This window comes from Schistocerca serialis, chromosome 3, assembly GCF_023864345.2.
Source record: "Schistocerca serialis cubense isolate TAMUIC-IGC-003099 chromosome 3, iqSchSeri2.2, whole genome shotgun sequence".
In the NCBI taxonomy this organism is placed as follows: domain Eukaryota; kingdom Metazoa; phylum Arthropoda; class Insecta; order Orthoptera; family Acrididae; genus Schistocerca; species Schistocerca serialis.
In genome coordinates, this window is record NC_064640.1 from 994,233,455 (window position 1) to 994,252,329 (window position 18,875).

General features: G+C 37.6%; 1 protein-coding gene across 5 annotated transcripts in view; it reads right to left on the reverse strand.

Moving 5' to 3' along the window:
• Positions 1–18,875, reverse strand: part of LOC126471445 (sarcolemmal membrane-associated protein) — a 354,795-nt gene that overhangs the window by 220,930 nt on the left and 114,990 nt on the right. For all 5 annotated transcript variants that reach the window (XR_007586307.1, XM_050099624.1, XM_050099625.1 and 2 more), the window contains 2 exons: positions 10,067–10,214; positions 107–173 (listed from right to left, as the gene is read on the reverse strand). Coding sequence is in view for 4 of the 5 variants with exons in the window: in XM_050099624.1 (XP_049955581.1) it covers positions 107–173; positions 10,067–10,214 (215 nt within the window). In the remaining variant the exon portion in view is untranslated. The remainder of the gene's footprint in view (positions 1–106; positions 174–10,066; positions 10,215–18,875) is intronic.

Here is an 18,875-nt window from a genome sequence, read left to right on the forward strand (position 1 = left end):
AAAAACAGAATTAATGGGGAATTAAATTATTATCATTTTTTAAATACATGAATCTTCCACACAATGTGACACAAAACATTTGGATATAGCTTTTGTGAAAACATACCTTGCCTTCGCTTCCTTCCCATCGGGCAAGTAGAGTTTCAATGTAGCTACTATACAGCCGTGCGTCACTGGAAAACAAAAATTTGTAGTTACTGCCATCAATTTAAAATCTACAGTAACAATTACATACATAATTGACATAGTAGACTCCTACAAAATTAAAAATGCTCACGATACTACAAAATTCGATAGGAAGACTAGGACTGTTTGCAGATTCTTAGTGACTGGACAAAAATTATGGAAACACACATCTCCCATCCCTAGGTCTGTCTAGTGCATTGACTTGGTATGGAAGTGATTCAGTAAGTGAACAGATGAGTTATTTGGCCATTCCATTTCATTTCAAAACATGGACAGTTACCAGATAAATGTAAGTGAACAGTCTTTACCATTAACAAATCTCTTACGTACATAACTATACTGTGTCACAAAATCTGTTCAAACTCATTTAAAATTTCAGGTAATGTTTGTCAAATCAACTTTGGTCACTACTTCTCCTATGACTGGAACCACTATACTGCTGAAATATCACATACCTTTGGGTGTAAAGGAACATCATGGAGAAGTGAAAAATGCCTCTGATGCAGCCTTTCTAGATGAGGATCATTAGCTGACTGTATTAGCAAACTGAATTGAGTCAACACATGGACAAATTCCACAAATGCATATTTCCATGAGCTGCGGAATCACTGCCTGCCATGTTGTGGCCTCAAAACAGGGATTCTCCAGTTCCTCTACTAGTAAACACAAACCAGTCTTTTGAATGGACATCCGATAGTTCCCACATTAAATTCTAATGTTACATTAAACAATGAGGCACATTGATTGCTTCAGACAATTCTTATCAGTTGGTAAAGTAGTAATGGTTAATCATTGTATTCTCCATGAAAGATTACAATACTTTCAATGTTGTCCTCCCTTACGCAACTTAGTGCATCTTCATCTTCACTGCATGTGTCTAAATAATAACACCTAAAAAGTAGGCAAGTCACTGGAGGGTGATATGTATACTTATGCCACTTCACTACGGGCACCCTCTCTCTTCTATCTGATCGATACAATGCTCATTCATCATTCTAAATAATCTGGAGGGCATGTTTTACATTTCTTCTTTTATTTATTTTCTTCAGTCTCCTTACATCTCACATTTCTGTTACTGCATGAATATTTCCTTATCAATATTGTCACAGTATATCTCAATATATTTAGTCTCTCCATTTTTCATTTTCTTTTGCTATTGTTCTGTTCTGATGGAAGCTAATTGTATTTATCAGAACAATTCAATAATCACTAGTCTTGTAGGTTTTCAGGCCTTCCCAGTGCGGCACTGTCATTTTGGAATATACAGTTTTCTGCTGGTAATTTTGATTGTGACACTTGCGATCTTTATCAGGTGCTCCCTGATGCTGAATCCAGTGTACAGCAGGTCCAGCATTTATGCTGACTTGGGGCTAGGTGCACTGTCATCAGTATAAGCTGTGCCATGCACTCTGTCCAAGGTACACGCCAGTCTGTAGCAGCATCCGTAGTATTTTCTAGCCATAGTTGTTCCCACTGCTACGTACACTTCAGCTTATGTCAGTTATTAATTTTGTCATTTGACATCCTGTTCCAGCTCTAAGTTGTACTGGATGTTCAATCTTCTGTCTGCTGTCATTTAAGCTTTCCTGTGGACTATGCTGTTCTACTACCATAACCAGGCACGTCAGGTACTCCGTCTGATGTCCACACCTGCTGGAGGTGGCTATCTGACTATTTTGTGGATACTGGTATTCAAATTGCAACTTGTTCTTGAAATGGCTGTCCTCAGGTACTTGATAAGCTCTCTGAAGTACCAGTACCTGTGTGTCCTGCATTGGTTGGGTTGAGTTATTTGCTCTGTCAACATTTTCAAAGTTATTCTCCCAGAGTTTGGACATTGTCTCCTTTGTGACTTTTGGTGATTGAGTGCCGGATTCCAGGAGCTATGCTGACACCTTGTGTCATGGTTGATAATATTCTGTGTGACCTTTATTTAGATGACTCCTTTAAAAACGCTATCCCAATATCTGAGAAATGTGTGTCAGAATCTTGACATCACCGTAATTCTTCCAATCATTTAGTTCCAAAAAATGTTCTTCTATACCTGAGTTGGAACCTGTGAGTCTGGTGTGCCTTTGGTGCCCCTCGCACTTGCTGTCAGCGATCAAAGTATCACACTAGTATAATGCGGATCACTGGCACAAAACCCAGTTTACCAAGATGATATTATTAGTCTTGTTTCAGATGCATAAATCAGTATTAGCACTGACTCATAATTTTATAGGTGCACATTTTTAATGCAGGACGTGCTCATAAGAGACCTTGAAATAGTTACGTTTTTCCACCCTGAGTAATTTCTAATTCACCCTGTGCACTTGCATGTTCTCTTACTGCTCCATTTTAAAACTTTCACTTTCTGCCATAGATGAACAACACAATATTCTCTCTGTCAGATGCAATTCCAGTATCTCTTGTTGCTTTCTCTCTATCATGCGTCTTACCGTTACAATGAATGGCAGTGTGCTTTAAATGTGAATAACTGTAAACATTTCTGTAATCCTCAAATACAGTAGTAACAGTATGCTGCTGGATACCACCCTGTCAAATGTCTACACATAATAAGGTCAGTTGCAGGCAAGGTGAAGATGACTTTGGTTTATTGTGAGTTAGGAGAATGTGTAATGCACCTATAAAGAAGGTAACATCCCAAAGGTTTTTGTGGCCCATTCTGAAGTACTGCTTAAGTACTTGAGGTCCCCTGCAGGTTGAATTGAAAGAAAATATCGAAGCAATTGATGTACTGCTGTATTTCTGACTGATCACTTCAACCAGTACAACAATACCACAGAAATTCTGTGAGAACTTTAATGGGAATCCCTGGAAGGAATACAACATTCTTTAATGAAAATACTATTGAGAAACTTTGGAGTGTCAATGTCTGAAGGACAGAACATCAATTCTACGGTTTCCTACATAAATCTAACTTGAGGACCATACAGATAAGACAGATTTGAGCTTGTACAGGGCTGTACAGGTAGTTATCATTCCCTCCTCCTTCCATTCATTCACAAGTAGAAGAGGAATGGGAATGACAAGCAGTGGTGCAAAGTGTCATTGAACATACACTGTAAATGTTCCAAATAAGTCTTCTGCTTTTTACCAGTAATTGGAGACAGTAATAGAGCTACTTAGAGCAGTATTGTAAATATTCTTGGACATCTGTAGGATGCTTTCTGAAATCATCTTGTGAATCTCTGAATATAGCCCCACTCACATGGTTGTAATTAACATTCCTTCTTTTTTGTTTAATAATTCTACTAAGTCTGCTGAATTATGCTTCAAATTTTCCGAATATGATTTTGAAATGCCCTTTCGTAAGAATTTTGACCAGCACCAAACGTAATGGCACCTGTCGCACACTCAGCTTCTCCTTAGTCTAAACTTCATTCCAGATATTACACAGCCAGTCGTATGAGATGCTTATCACCTCAAGACACTCAGAAATCTCACAGTAACAGTATTCTATCATAACCATTTCTATATATTAGACATCTGTAACACACAAAATTTGCATTGCTCCTCCTACACATTTAAATTCATTTATCCAGTATGCAGTTTTACGAGGAGGTGCAGCCCACTACATTTTTATCTACACTTGAGTGCACTTTTTATTTAATAAATGTTTTATCATTTCATGACAATCATCTCTATCCACTATGGCATCATTCGCTTCATCCCTCAAGCTGGAAACCCAACCACTTATTCGCCAGTTGCAGTACCATACTTAAAACAGTATTACTCTGTAAAATGTTGATGACATGCATCACTATTTTGTAAGTTAAGTACAGGGATTCGAGTGCTGACATGCCATTAAGATCTTTGTGGAGACATGAGAATCTGAAGAAATGGGGAATTACAACCTGTCCTGATAGAAAGAAAACATGTATAAAGTGGTACGTGAAAATATTTGGAAGAGAATTGTATATTTCAGTGCACAATACAGGGCGATTCAAAAAGAATACCACAACTTTAAAAATGTGTATTTAATGAAAGAAACATAATATAATCTTCTGTTATACATCATTACAAAGAGTATTTAAAAAGGTTTTTTTCACTCAAAAACAAGTTCAGAGATGTTCAATATGGCCCCATCCAGACACTCGAGCAATATCAACCCGATACTCCAACTCGTTCCACACTCTCTGTAGCATATCAGGCGTAACAGTTTGGATAGCTGCTGTTATTTCTCGTCTCAAATCATCATCAATGGTGGCTGGGAGAGGTGGCCGAAACACCATATCCTTAACATACCCCCATAAGAAAAAAAAAAAAAAAAAAAAAAAAAAAAAATCACAGGGGGTAAGATCAGGGCTTCTTGGAGGCCAGTGATGAAGTGCTCTGTCACGGGCTGCCTGGCGGCCGATCCATCGCCTCGGGTAGTTGACGTTCAGGTAGTTACGGACAGATAAGTGCCAATGTGGTTGATTGTGGAATTTGCAGCTCTCTGCTAGCTCTGCGAGTCGATTTTCCTGGGCTGCGAACAAATGCTTGCTGGATGCGTGCTACATTTTCATCACTCGTTCTCGGCCGTCCAGAACTTTTCCCTCTGCACAGACACCCATTCTCTGTAAACTGTTTATACCAACGCTTAATACACCACCTATCAGGAGGTTTAACACCATACTTCGTTCGAAATGCACGCTGAACAACTGTCGTCGATTCACTTCTGCCGTACTCAATAACACAAAAGCTTTCTGTTGAGCGGTCGCCATCTTAGCATCAACTGACGCTGACGCCTAGTCAACAGCGCCTCAAGCGAACAAATGTACAACTAAATGAAACTTTATAGCTCCCTTAATTCGCCGACAGACAGTGCTTAGCTTTGGCTTTTGTCGTTGCAGAGTTTTAAATTCCTAAAGTTGTGGTATTCTTTTTGAATCACCCTGTATATTTATCGTTTGTCGAACCTTTGACTAAGCAATGAAAGCTGCACATGTAAATTAAAAGCTGTCTCTCTTAACAGAACTGCTGGAAACTAATGACAAGAGACAGTACTGTATGATGGTTTTGAAGAGTGTCTCAAAATATACCACACTAAAAATTTATTTTAAGTGGTTATGTAGTGGTTATGTAGATTTTAGATGTAATAGAGGGCTATTCTGAACAATTCTTGAAAATTTCGTTCATTTCTGATAGATTTCTTGTATTAAAAATATTTACATAACATGATGCATTCCTGTACCAGCCAGCCACATATAGTACCTGCCAGAAGGCTACGTGCAAACATGTTAACCAATGGTTTGTAGGCTTAAAAAGAGATTTGGCAGCAAATACTCACAGTGTATATGCATAGACATCTTGTTTAAACATCTACAAGAGTCCCCACCTTCTACCAGTCATGCCCCTTAATACAATTACTAGACTAAAATCCACCCCCATAACACTGGAAGGTGAGATTTCCTCAATTGGCCAAGTATAGATTCTTGTAGTACTCCAATTCTCAGATGTTGGATATTCAATGTCTGAACTACAATAGTGTGTGCAGTTCCTCCCCCCAATCGTAACGAATACTGAGAATGTTCCAAACTTAGTTTAAAGAAGCACTCATCAATATTTGCGCATTCACAAAATATGTATTTCAATGCGTGATGCAGCAGGATGTAGTGAATGGACAGTGAAATAAATATATGGAGAACAGTTTGTAACAGGTGTTATCCCAACGTTAAGAAATTTCTTGTAGTAAATAAAAACATGTTGGAAACTGGATTCTTCATGTCACAAAAAGCTGGCAAAGATTTGCAGCAAAGAAGTGTTTGCACAATCCAATATGAGGAAACTGTGTTCGATTCTGTGAGAAAATATTAATCAAAAAGCACCCATTAAATTCCCTATGAAATGCCCACTTCAAAAGACAGACAGTCTAGAGTACGGGTGAAACAACAACCACACTCTCTTCACAAACAACGTACGCAACTAGTAAGGCCAAACACTGAATTAAGTTGTGATGTTTAGTATTTTATCCATCTTGAGCGACTTACTTATTTACTCGAATCTAAGCCGCACCTGAAAAATGAGACTCAATAACAAGGAAGGGGGGGGAATTCCCAAATCTAAGCCGCACCTGAAATTTGAGACTCGAAATTCAAGGTGAGAGAAAAGTTTCAGACCGCACCACCAAATCAAAACAAAGTTGATCCATTGTAACATGAGACACAATTTAGGTCGAATAGATGAATATACAGTAGTTTGATTCGATCCATAAGCTTAGCGGTTAAGCTTTGTCAGGTCGGATTTTCGTAGTAGAATTTTAGTGATGACTTCAAATGTAGAGTGTGTTGTTGTCGTCTTCAGTCCGTTGACTGGTTTGATGCAGCTCTCCCCGCTTTTCTATCCTGTGCAATGCAGAGTACAACACTTATAAAATAAGAATGAAAATAAAATAGAAATTAAAAGCAGAAATTTAAAACAAAATTTCATTAGGTTTGTAATACATCTTATACTAGATGTTTAAAATATCAGTCATTATTCTGAATCATTATTACTCGATTCTTTGTTGCTCATTTCTTCATACAGAGAATCGTCCTCCATACCGTGTAGTGCATTGGATATCAAACATTTTTTAAATACTTGTTGCACAGCCTGATTTGGAACACACTTCCATGCGTCAAATACATTGGCACACTTGCGACAAACTTGCGTGTTTTACACATCCCGTTGGTGTCAGTTGTCTGTTGCTTTTTGAAAGCCAGTCTGTGTATATGCATTTAAGTTTGTCTTTAAATGGTTTATTCAAACAGATGTAAAGTGGTTGCAGAATTGACGTCATTCCGCCTGGAATTAGTGCCAAGTCCATGTTGCTTTCCTCTAATTTTCGTTTTACTGCAGGTGTCGTACAGCCTGTGTACGCATCTAATACCAACAGACTGTGTAAACCAAGCATTGCGCCAGGACGATGATTCCACACACGCCTAATCCATTCCAGCACTATGTCCTCCGAAAACCACCCGGTTTTGTTTGCTCATACAATTACAGTTTTTGGAAACACATCCGATTTCGGTAAAGTCTTTCACTTGAAAATAACGGACATCCACTGTTTTTCACCCCCTAATGTAAGAACACTTATATCTTTCTTTCCTTTGGTGTCAACCATATAATTCGACAGCATGTCAAAGTATATGGGAGTTTGGTCAGCATTTCCTATCTGACCAAGAAGGTATTGCTTTTCTGTGCACCGCCTAGTTATGAAGGGCTGAAATTCCAGACATTGTTCTCCATAATTTTTCAGCAGCTTCTGCGCAACTGAAGTTCGCCTCCGAAGTGAAAAATCCCAGCACTTCATAAACAGATCAATCCAGCTGCGACTAGCCTTAAAATTTTCAATTTTTTGCTCTCTAGCAATTTCTTGTGCCTTAATTTTTAAAATTTCAGCGTTCACAGACAGGAATTTCTGATGCTGTTCCTTGACAAATTCATTTAAAATCACTTCTAGTGCATATCGGCCACACTTTGGCCCACTAAATGCTTTCCTGCTACTTGAACATTCAAATAATTTGTCTCTCTGCAGTCGCCATCACATGGCGTTGCTCTCATCAATCCCGTATTGCAGACCTGCAGTACGATTAGAACTTTGTTCCGCAAAAGAAATAACTCCCCTCTTGAATTTGGCACTATAATGAGAGTGCTTCATTATGGTTCACTAACACCAACAAGCACTTCACAAAATTCCACGAAGCAATAGGTGCCGCTACGTGAAATCTTAATGAGCCCCAGCATATCAACTCGTGCAACAATCCTACAGCCTTGTGCATTGTTGGTATTTTTGTGTAAAGAAATTTATTTTTGTTGGTACGAATATCTGAAAGGCTGCTACATTCTAAGATGAACCATATGGAATTTCTATTTACTTCGTTGGATAACGTATGAAAATGCATGGTTGAAACTCGGGGCAGAGAAAAAAGCTCATCTTCTACTTTTTTTAAAAATTTATTTACTGACGCAGAGTTTTTGGTGACTGTATTTATCTTTGTGCCTGCAAAGCATGCCTGTGTAGTGCTACATTTATTTGACAGCAGAAGTTAGTTGTGGTGGCACCTACCAACATTTTTCAGAACTTCTGCTTACTTTGCACTCAAAACTGGAAAAAAAGTGCGGCTTAGATTGGAGTAAATATGGTAGTCATTTACAGTGAAATATAAGCAACCAATTGCGTAAAAGAAATTTAATTTCTTTACAAGTTTCGGGCACTTTGTGCCCTTCTTCAGAAGGTTATGTACATTACATTATATGCGAATATCAATAATAAAGAGCATACAGCAAAATGTAATTCACAGTTTTATGCAGACACTGAACTATATGAGCATGGCATTTTGCTGTATGCACTTTATTACTGACACTCACAAATAATGCGATAGGCACAACCTTCTGAAGAAGGGCACTTTGTGCACGAAACCAGACGGAAATTAAATTTCGTTTATGCAGCTGGTTGCTTATTATTTCATTATATTCAGTTGTAAATTTACACTGACATTGTGACCACTGCCCACCACAAGACAGAATATTGCCTGCTGGTGTTGCAGGCACAAGACACAGTAAGAAAACCATGTAAGTGGAGCTAAGATAAATAAGCAATCAATCTAATGATACTGGCTGCAAATGAGGGAAACCACTGATATATGCCACTTTGAAAAAGGGCAGATTGTTAGGGACCAATGCCTAGGAGCAAGAATCTTGGAAAAAGTGAAGCTGGTTGGCTGTGTGTGCTACTGTCAGGAGAGCATCTAAGGAAAGTAGTTTAAAGCCAGTGTAAGCACGAGTAGGTAATAAGGTGTTGGAAATTCACACCTCATTACAGAACATAAGAGTTCAGAGGCTTCCCTGGTCTGCAAAGGACAGGCAGCAGGTCTGTCAACAGAGTACAATGTTAGTCCAGGCACTAGTGTTTTGGAGAACACCGTTCAGCCCATTTGTTGAACATGAGACACATCAAGCTAACGACACCTCTATGTTTCCATGCCAAGCCAACGACTTCATCAACTACAACTGCAGTGGACCATGTATCAATGGAAACTGGGCACCTGATCACATTTCTTGTAACACCAGATCGATGGTCATGTCTGGATACACCATCATCCACACGGACGGCTGCTCCGAAACACACCCTGCCCCACAGCAGCATGCCAGTGGAGATATTATGCTATGGGAGAGATTCACCAGGGTTTTCATGTGACCTGTAGTTGTAACCAAAGGCAACTTGACAGTTACAGGCTGTGTGAATTTTACTGTGGACCACCAGTATCCTTTCATGCTTGACATCTTCCTGCATAGTGACAGCATCTTCAAGAAGATTAACTGTCCGTGTCACATGGATAGAAATGTGGTTAGCGGTTTAAGGAGCATGATAATAAACTCACACTGATGTCTTGGTCCCTTTATTTGCCTGATCTGAAACTGATGGAACACACTGGCATAGACATCTAGTGCCACAGACCTCCAGAAAACTAGCAAAGACTTGCTGAATTTATGCTATGCAGAATCACTGCTGTGTTGTTTTCCAGAGGTGCCTCAACATGCTCTTAAGCAACTGGTTATAATGATTTGCCTTGTTAATGTGAGTTGTTGTTTGCCCCTGTATATAGAACCCTTCAAAGCTATCAGATATAATACAACGCAATACAGTACAGTACAAAGCAGACAATTTCAAATGTTTATTCAGCAGCAAGAAAAATTATATATTACCTTTACAATGTAATTTTGAAAGTATACTTCAAAGTCATGAATGAAACACACTCAACAGTCATGCTTTCGATTTCAACAAATCTCGGTACAGCTGTGATATGATACAACCTAATTTGTATCTGAATGTAGTCTTCCAAGAAAGTATGGAGACAGCACACTGTCCAGCCAATAATAAAATTTTCTACAAAAATGATTATACACTCACCCTTACGGGCATTCTCCATCACATCAACACCAAACTGTACAATGTCACCAGAACAAACTTCACGGGGTGGAGATTCATCAGCACTCTTACTTAAACGTTGGTTATTGACAAAAGTCCCATTGCTACTTTTTGTGTCTTGCAGGTAAAACTGGAAAAAAAGTAATGGCTATATACACTCTTGAAACAATTGCATTATTTACTCTGTCTACACAAACACAAAATTTTTGAAAGAATTGACCAATTTACATTAGACACTGTCTTTTTTTTAGAAGTTCACAATAAATGACCATAAAACTAAGGAAAGTAAACCATTAATAATTATGAGTATGGAAAAACGAAATCATTTAAAACTCTCATAAATTGTCTATCTTCCAGCTGATGCTGAAGTAATCACCCACAAGCCTCACATGCTTGTAATAGCACTATGGACAGTAGAAGAAGATTGTTGAAAGTATTTGAAGGAACTAGATATTTGTGTATCATTATGTTAGTATAGATAATACTGAATTTGTTGAAACTGATCATGTATGAGAAATGTCAAATTAAATGGATAACAAAAAAACATACGTTGCTTCATAAATGCAGTGCAATTCATACATTACATACAGTCACATGAAAATATTCTCTGACTTTCTTATGTTCTGAAAATGATTGAACTGTTACTTTCTGCAATGCAGATAAGACAAAAAAAAAAATGAAAAATGATACTTATATGAAGCTGTAGATACCTAACAATGACCAACTTTAACACAATTTCTGCTGCCACAGACACTATGAAGAGAACTGTTAACCACCTATAACTCTAGAGGGATGTATATATGTGAATGTTCAGCTTATCCATAAAAATATTCAGATACTAGACAACAATAGTTTATCACCAGTCAGAGATGATATTTATGGAACAAATGTGCATCACCTCGTAGTCCAGTATGAGAATGAGGAGTTCCACTGGGCAAAGCCATGAGTGAGCACATTAGAGATTTATTGTTTATTTGGTTCATCAAATCCTACACTTAAAAGACATAGAAGGATATTGGACAAACAAATTTTTAGAACAAAATTCAATTTACAATATAAGATATAAATTTTAAACTCTAAACACTAAAAGAACAAGAACTGCTAGAACAAATTGGATTTTATGTAGTAATCAACAAGATGAAAAGAGTGTGTAAATGATTTTTTTTTTACCTTATTCCTAAATGTGTTTCTATTTTCCCTAACTGATGGGGTAGTTTAGTCTAAAGTACACTGCCAATACTTCTTGCATCAAGTAAACTTTCAGTCTTTATTCTAAAGCACATTGCTCATATTTCTTAAACCAGGTAAACTTTCTGTCAGTCTCTGACTATTGAGGCAAATGTCCGCACTGGAGCAAGTATTACGATCATGAATGGGCTCAAACAAACACACATTCTTTTTAACAAAAGTCACAGTTTCTAAGGTATAAATGCAGAGAACAGGCAGGATTCTCAGTTCTCCGAAAATGCAGTTACTGGAGGTGTGCGGAGATACCTGCTTCATTACCTTTTTTTTGAATCATAAAAATTTCATAATACATTGACCCCCCAAAATGAGACTCTGTAAGAGAGAATGGAATGTACTAATGCAAAATAAACTATTTTTATGGTTGAGATCTCACAGGACTGACTAAGAATTCAAAAAACATAAGACAAGACTGCTCTATTTCTTTAGTAGCTTTCTCTCTGATTATTCCACTCACACCAAGAAATTTAATCTCACTGACTTGCCGTATTGTTTCATCATCAATTAGTGTGGGCTCCATGAAGGCACTGTGATTTCTGGAGGCACTGTAAAGCATTCAAGTTGTTTTGCTTTTGTTGTACAGTAGTTTGTTTGTGTGTATCTAGAAAATTGGCCTGTTGATAGAATCTGCAATAACATACTTTACAACCCAAATAAAAAGTAAGGGTCCTGAACTGATCATAGTTTCATTGGATAGAACTTTAATATAATCTTTGTTTGAGAATCCAACCACCCTCATGTTAGTGTAGTATGACTTAAATCATATACATTGAGTGCCTCAAGCCCCCAAGTAACTAGTTTTTTCAAGCAGCAGAGAATGAGTAATTAAGGCAAGGGCTTTAGTTAGGCCTGTGAAAAGACCAGAGACAGAATGTTTACCTTTAAAAGCACTCGGAACTTAATAATAAAAAAAAAATGATGTTGCATTTATGGGCCTGTTTTTGCAAAAACCAAACTGAATTTTGTGAGCAGGCAATATTCATCAAGGAAAGAAATTACACCTCAAACACTACTTTCTCTAGAATCTTCACTATGGCAGAAATAATGGAGATTAGTCAATAATTGTTAACACAATTTATGTCTCCATTCTCAAACAGAGGAATATCTTAAGCAATTCTGAAAACATCTGGGAAACAGCCTATAATTAGGGAACTGTTAAAGACATCATAAAGTGGGATTATAATTTTTACAGCCATGTTTTTAAGAAAACCTCAGACATGCCATTACTAAATGAATACGAGTTACCATTTCCATTGATAATTTTCAATAATACTACTTGAGTTATTGGTGCTAGGAACAATGTAGTGCCTGATTTTATAAACTCAGTGGGAAAAAGACAGTGCAGTGAAGTAACCAGCAATGAAAAATTAGAAGCAATACTTGAAAAATGCTTGTTAAAAGCTTCGCTTACCCTTTGCATCTGATATTTTAGTTCCATTATGTATTAGACGAACTGGACCTTCTTTAATACCTCTAGTTCCAAGGTAAATCTAAAGATCCCAAACTGCATGAAGTGGTTAAGTTTTTTGTATAATTATTATTTGCAACTTTTTTAGCTTTACTTATGACTTACCTAGGTATGTTTTGGTCTATTTTTGAAAATATACGAAATTAGGATCATTTCATGCTTTTTTCTGCTTACATTTTTTCTTTCTGAACCTCATTCTGAGTTAATTATTCCCTTTGTAATCCACCCTTTATAAACTGGTTTATTTGTGCTGAGTTACTTTTCTTTTATGGAGCAAAGCAATTTTCAAATAATGGGCCACAGAGTCAAGAAATGTTTTTGCTTTCTTAATAGTATTATCTTCACTGAACACACCTATACAGGATTCGTGAACATAAATTAAATGTCTTTACATATTAGTTATATAAGTTAACCATCTTTTGTGACTATATTAATAGTCTTATTAAGTCCAACTGCATTTAATTTTTCTTTAAAGCACCTTCAGTGGTCACTGTAACAATATGGCTTTTCTTACAATTTTGTTTGCTTCTACTACAAATAGTTCTCATCCTTAGTATAAAGAGTATTAAATTATAATAATTATTCAAGGTTTTTTAAGCATACAGCACTTTCACTAACACTAAATAATTTGCATTTTTGTGCCATGAAGGTCCATTGCCATCTCACTATTTTGTGTATTTATTTTATACTGCGGGATGCACTGACTTTCAAATCCAAATGGCAACAATAGAAAACATTTAATAAATGACCAAACAAACATTAGCAACCAAATGTTATTTTAAGTAATAAAACATATAGCAGAAAAAGACCACCACCTATAAACACCACAAAAATAATCACACACAAACAAGGCAATACACTCAACATAGATCACCCATCACTGTACCATACGAACTATGGACACATGCTGCAATATCAAAACAAAGTACACGAAATGGCAAAATGCCAGTGATCCTACATAACATAATAACAGGAATATATTTGTGCTAGTGAAAGTGCTGTGTGCTCAAATCTACCACATGTGTGTAGAAGAACATGAAGAACCATGTACGAAACAAAAAAACTGTGAGTAACAATGATAATTTACTACTGTTTATAACAGTGAGTGAAAGCATGAATACTGTTCATTCCTAGCAAAAAAAAATACTGTAAGAAGCTATTATTGTTACAGTGACCACTGAAGATGCTTTAAAATAAAGCAAAACACATTTGGTCTTAACCTGAATTTTATTGCAGTCTCAAAATACTGTATAACCTAGACAACTGTGGAAAAAGTGTGCCCATAAAACAAAGAAGACAACATGTATGTAGCATTTGGCATGTATGTGGCACGGCAACACTAACTTTATAAAGACCTCATGGTGATTAGACAACTCATTTGCTTTATTTTTAACATTTAATAATAGAGCAAAAGAATTATTAATCAAAACTGCTCAATAGTCCTACTGGAGCTGGCAGTTATTCTAGAGGGATCACTGGACAATGTTTTCCATATCACGTGTAGCAATTAAGACTGCTTGTTGTTGTTGTTGTGGTCTTCAGTCCTGAGACTGGTTTGATGCAGCTCTCCATGCTACTCTATCCTGTGCAAGCTTTTTCATCTCCCAGTACCTACTGCAACCTACATCCTTCTGAATCTGCTTAGTGTATTCTTCTCTTGGTCTCCCTCTACGATTTTTACCCTCCACGCTCCCCTCCATTACTATATTGGTGATCCCTTGATGCCTCAGAACATGTCCTACCAACCGATCCCTTCTTCTGGTCAAGTTGTGCCACAAACTTCTCTTCTCCCCAATCCTATTCAATACTTCCTCATTAGTTATGTGATCTACCCATCTAATCTTCAGCATTCTTCTGTAGCACCACATTTCGAAAGCTTCTATTCTCTTCTTGTCCAAACTATTTATCGTCCATGTTTCACTTCCATACATGGCGACACTCCATATGAATACTTTCAGAAATGACTTCCTGACACTTAAATCAATACTGGATGTTAACAAATTTCTCTTCTTCAGAAACGTTTTCCTTGCCATTGCCAGCCTACATTTTATATCCTCTCTACTTCGACCATCATCAGTTATTTTGCTCCCCAAATAGCGAAACTCCTTTACTACTTTAAGTGCCTCATTTCCTAATCTAATTCCCTCAGCATCACCCGACTTAATTCGACTACATTCCATTATCCTTGTTTTGCTTTTGTTGATGTTCATCTTATATCCTCCTTTCAAGACACTGTCCATTCCATTCAACTGCTCTTCCAAGTCCTTTGCTGTCTCTGACAGAATTACAATGTCATCGGCGAACCTCAAAGTTTTTATTTCTACTCCATGAATTTTAATACCTACTCCGAATTTTTCTTTTGTTTCCTTTACTGCTTGCTCAATATACAGATTGAACAACATCGGGGAGAGGCTACAACCCTGTCTTACTCCCTTCCCAACCACTGCTTCCCTTTCATGTCCCTCGACTCTTATAACTGCCATCTGGTTTCTGTACAAATTGTAAATAGCCTTTCGCTCCCTGTATTTTACCCCTGCCACCTTTAGAATTTGAAAGAGAGTATTCCAGTTAACATTGTCAAAAGCTTTCTCTAAGTCTACAAATGCTAGAAACGTAGGTTTGCCTTTCCTTAATCTTTCTTCTAAGATAAGTCGTAAGGTCAGTATTGCCTCACGTGTTCCAGTGTTTCTACGGAATCCAAACTGATCTTCCCCGAGGTTGGCTTCTACTAGTTTTTCCATTCGTCTGTAAAGAATTCGTGTTAGTATTTTGCAGCTGTGACTTATTAAGCTGATAGTTCGGTAATTTTCACATCTGTCAACACCTGCTTTCTTTGGGATTGGAATTATTATATTCTTCTTGAAGTCTGTGGGTATTTCGCCTGTTTCATACATCTTGCTCACCAGATGGTAGAGTTTTGTCAGGACTGGCTCTCCCACGGCCGTCAGTAGTTCCAATGGAATATTGTCTACTCCGGGGGCCTTGTTTCGACTCAGGTCTTTTAGTGCTCTGTCAAACTCTTCACGCAGTATCATATCTCCCATTTCATCTTCATCTACATCCTCTTCCATTTCCATAATATTGTCCTCAAGTACATCGCCCTTGTATAGACCCTCTATATACTCCTTCCACCTTTCTGCTTTCCCTTCTTTGCTTAGAATTGGGTTTCCATCTGAGCTCTTGATATTCATACAAGTCGTTCTCTTATCTCCAAAAGTCTCTTTAATTTTCCTGTAGGCGGTATCTATCTTACCCCTAGTGAGATAGGCCTCTACATCCTTACATTTGTCCTCTAGCCATCCCTGCTTAGCCATTTTGCACTTCCTGTCGATCTCATTTTTGAGACGTTTGTATTCCTTTTTGTCTGTTTCACTTACTGCATTTTTATATTTTCTCCTTTCATCAATTAAATTCAATATTTCTTCTGTTACCCAAGGATTTCTACTAGCCCTCGTCTTTTTACCTACTTGATCCACTGCTGCCTTCACTACTTCATCCCTCAAAGCTACCCATTCTTCTTCTACTGTATTTATTTCCCCCATTCCTGTCAATTGCTCCCTTATGCTCTCCCTGAATCTCTGTACAACCTCTGGTTCTTTTAGTTTATCCAGGTCCCATCTCCTTAAATTCCCACCTTTTTGCAGTTTCTTCAGTTTTAATCTACAGGTCATAACCAATAGATTGTGGTCAGAGTCCACATCTGCCCCTGGAAATGTCTTACAATTTAAAACCTGGTTCCTAAATCTCTGTCTTACCATTATATAATCTATCTGATACCTTTTAGTATCTCCAGGGTTCTTCCAGGTATACAACCTTCTTTCATGATTCTTAAACCAAGTGTTAGTTATGATTATGTTGTGCTCTGTGCAAAATTCTACCAGGCGGCTTCCTCTTTCATTTCTGTCCCCCAATCCATATTCACCTACTATGTTTCCTTCTCTCCCTTTTCCTACACTCGAATTCCAGTCACCCATGACTATTAAATTTTCGTCTCCCTTCACAATCTGAATAATTTCTTTTATTTCATCATACATTTCTTCAATTTCTTCGTCATCTGCAGAGCTAGTTGGCATATAAACTTGTACTATTGTAGTAGGTGTGGGCTTCGTATCTATCTTGGCCACAATAATGCGTTCACTATGCTGTTTGTAGTAGCTTACCCGCATTCCTATTTTCCTATTCATTATTAAACCTACTCCTGCATTACCCCTATTTGATTTTGTGTTTATAACCCTGTAGTCACCTGACCAGAAGTCTTGTTCCTCCTGCCACCGAACTTCACTAATTCCCACTATATCTAGCTTCAACCTATCCATTTCCCTTTTTAAATTTTCTAACCTACCTGCCCGATTAAGGGATCTCACATTCCACGCTCCGATCCGTAGAACGCCAGTTTTCTTTCTCCTGATAACGACATCCTCTTGAGTAGTCCCCGCCCGGAGATCCGAATGGGGGACTATTTTACCTCCGGAATATTTTACCCAAGAGGACGCCATCATCAGGTAATCATACAGTAAAGCTGCATGCCCTCGGGAAAAATTACGGCTGTAGTTTCCCCTTGCTTTCAGCCGTTCGCAGTACCAGCACGGCAAGGCCGTTTTGGTTAATGTTACAAGGCCAGATCAGTCAATCATCCAGACTGTTGCTCTTGCAACTACAGAAAAGGCTGCTGCCCCTCTTCAGGAACCACACGTTTGTCTGGCCTCTCAACAGATACCCCTCCGTTGTGGTTGCACCTACGGTACGGCTATCTGTATCGCTGAGGCACGCAAGCCTCCCCACCAACGGCAAGGTCCATGGTTCATGGGCGATGAAGACTGCTTATATCAAGATAATTTAGTAATTCACTGGAAAAATTAACATTAAGTCATCACATAAAATACTTTTGTTTCCTTTTGAAATGTAAACATTCATAACAAGATCGAAATTTTAGAAAAGCTTTGAAAGATTGCCACCACGTGAACTGTATACACAAATAATGATTACTTTATAAAGACTAAGTTTAAACACACAGTGTTCAAAGAGTTTCTCATCATTATAATGACTATTTTTGTTCAATTAACCCTATTTTGACAAAAAAAGGGTTCAAATGGCTCTAAGCACTATGGGATTTAACACCTGAGATCATCAGTCCCCTAGACTTAGAACTACTTAAACCTAACTAACCTAAGGACATCACACACATCCATGCCCAAGGCAGGATTCGAACCTGCGACAGTAACAGAAGCGCGGTTCCAGACTGAAGCGCCTAGAACCGGTCGGCCACAGAGGCCGGCCATGAATTAGACAGCCACAGCCCCTTTTACATGACTAAACATTGCTAGTGCTAATTTTAAAATTTTGTAGCTTGGAAATTAACAATCCTTCATCCGTGAGCCAGTGGTCAGTGAGACAGGCCAGATTTGCATTATGAGTAACAGTTGAGCAGAAGACTTCTAATTGCAAAATATCTTTCTTAAAACTGAATATTCTGATAAAAAAAGAGATATTTTTGCAGATTTTGATTCTGCATGACTGTTGTTACAATTCCAAACAGGTAAAAAGTTTTTACATTGATTTTGTGCACAAAATCATTATTTTTATTTATTAAAACTGGTAAAATGGCTTTACATTGGGCTCTGGCGTTTGCAAGGGCCCGAAATTCTATAGTCTTTCTAAGATTACCAACTTGTCTGCCAAGATACAAATCTCAAGACCTTTAGCAACTTCCAGACAGATTAACAAGAATACATTTCACAATTATTCTCTGAAGAAGATAAAACAAATTAAAGAAACATTATTTTTAAAAAACATCAACAGTTTTACATCGGCTTATAGTTTGCAGTCACATTTCTTAACAAAGCATTCATTTATTTATACTTTCCAATGTATTCACGTTATGACAAAAAACAACTTCAAACATTTTAGTATTGTGACAAGTTATTAATGGTTAGCTAAACATTCCCAAAACTAGTGAGTACATACATCTATACCCTCAATACATAATTTAAGACCTAAAAGGTGTTTCACATACTGTTCCACTGGCAAGCAACAGGCAATAATGCAGGTTTTGTTGGGATTGCCTAAGAAATATAGATT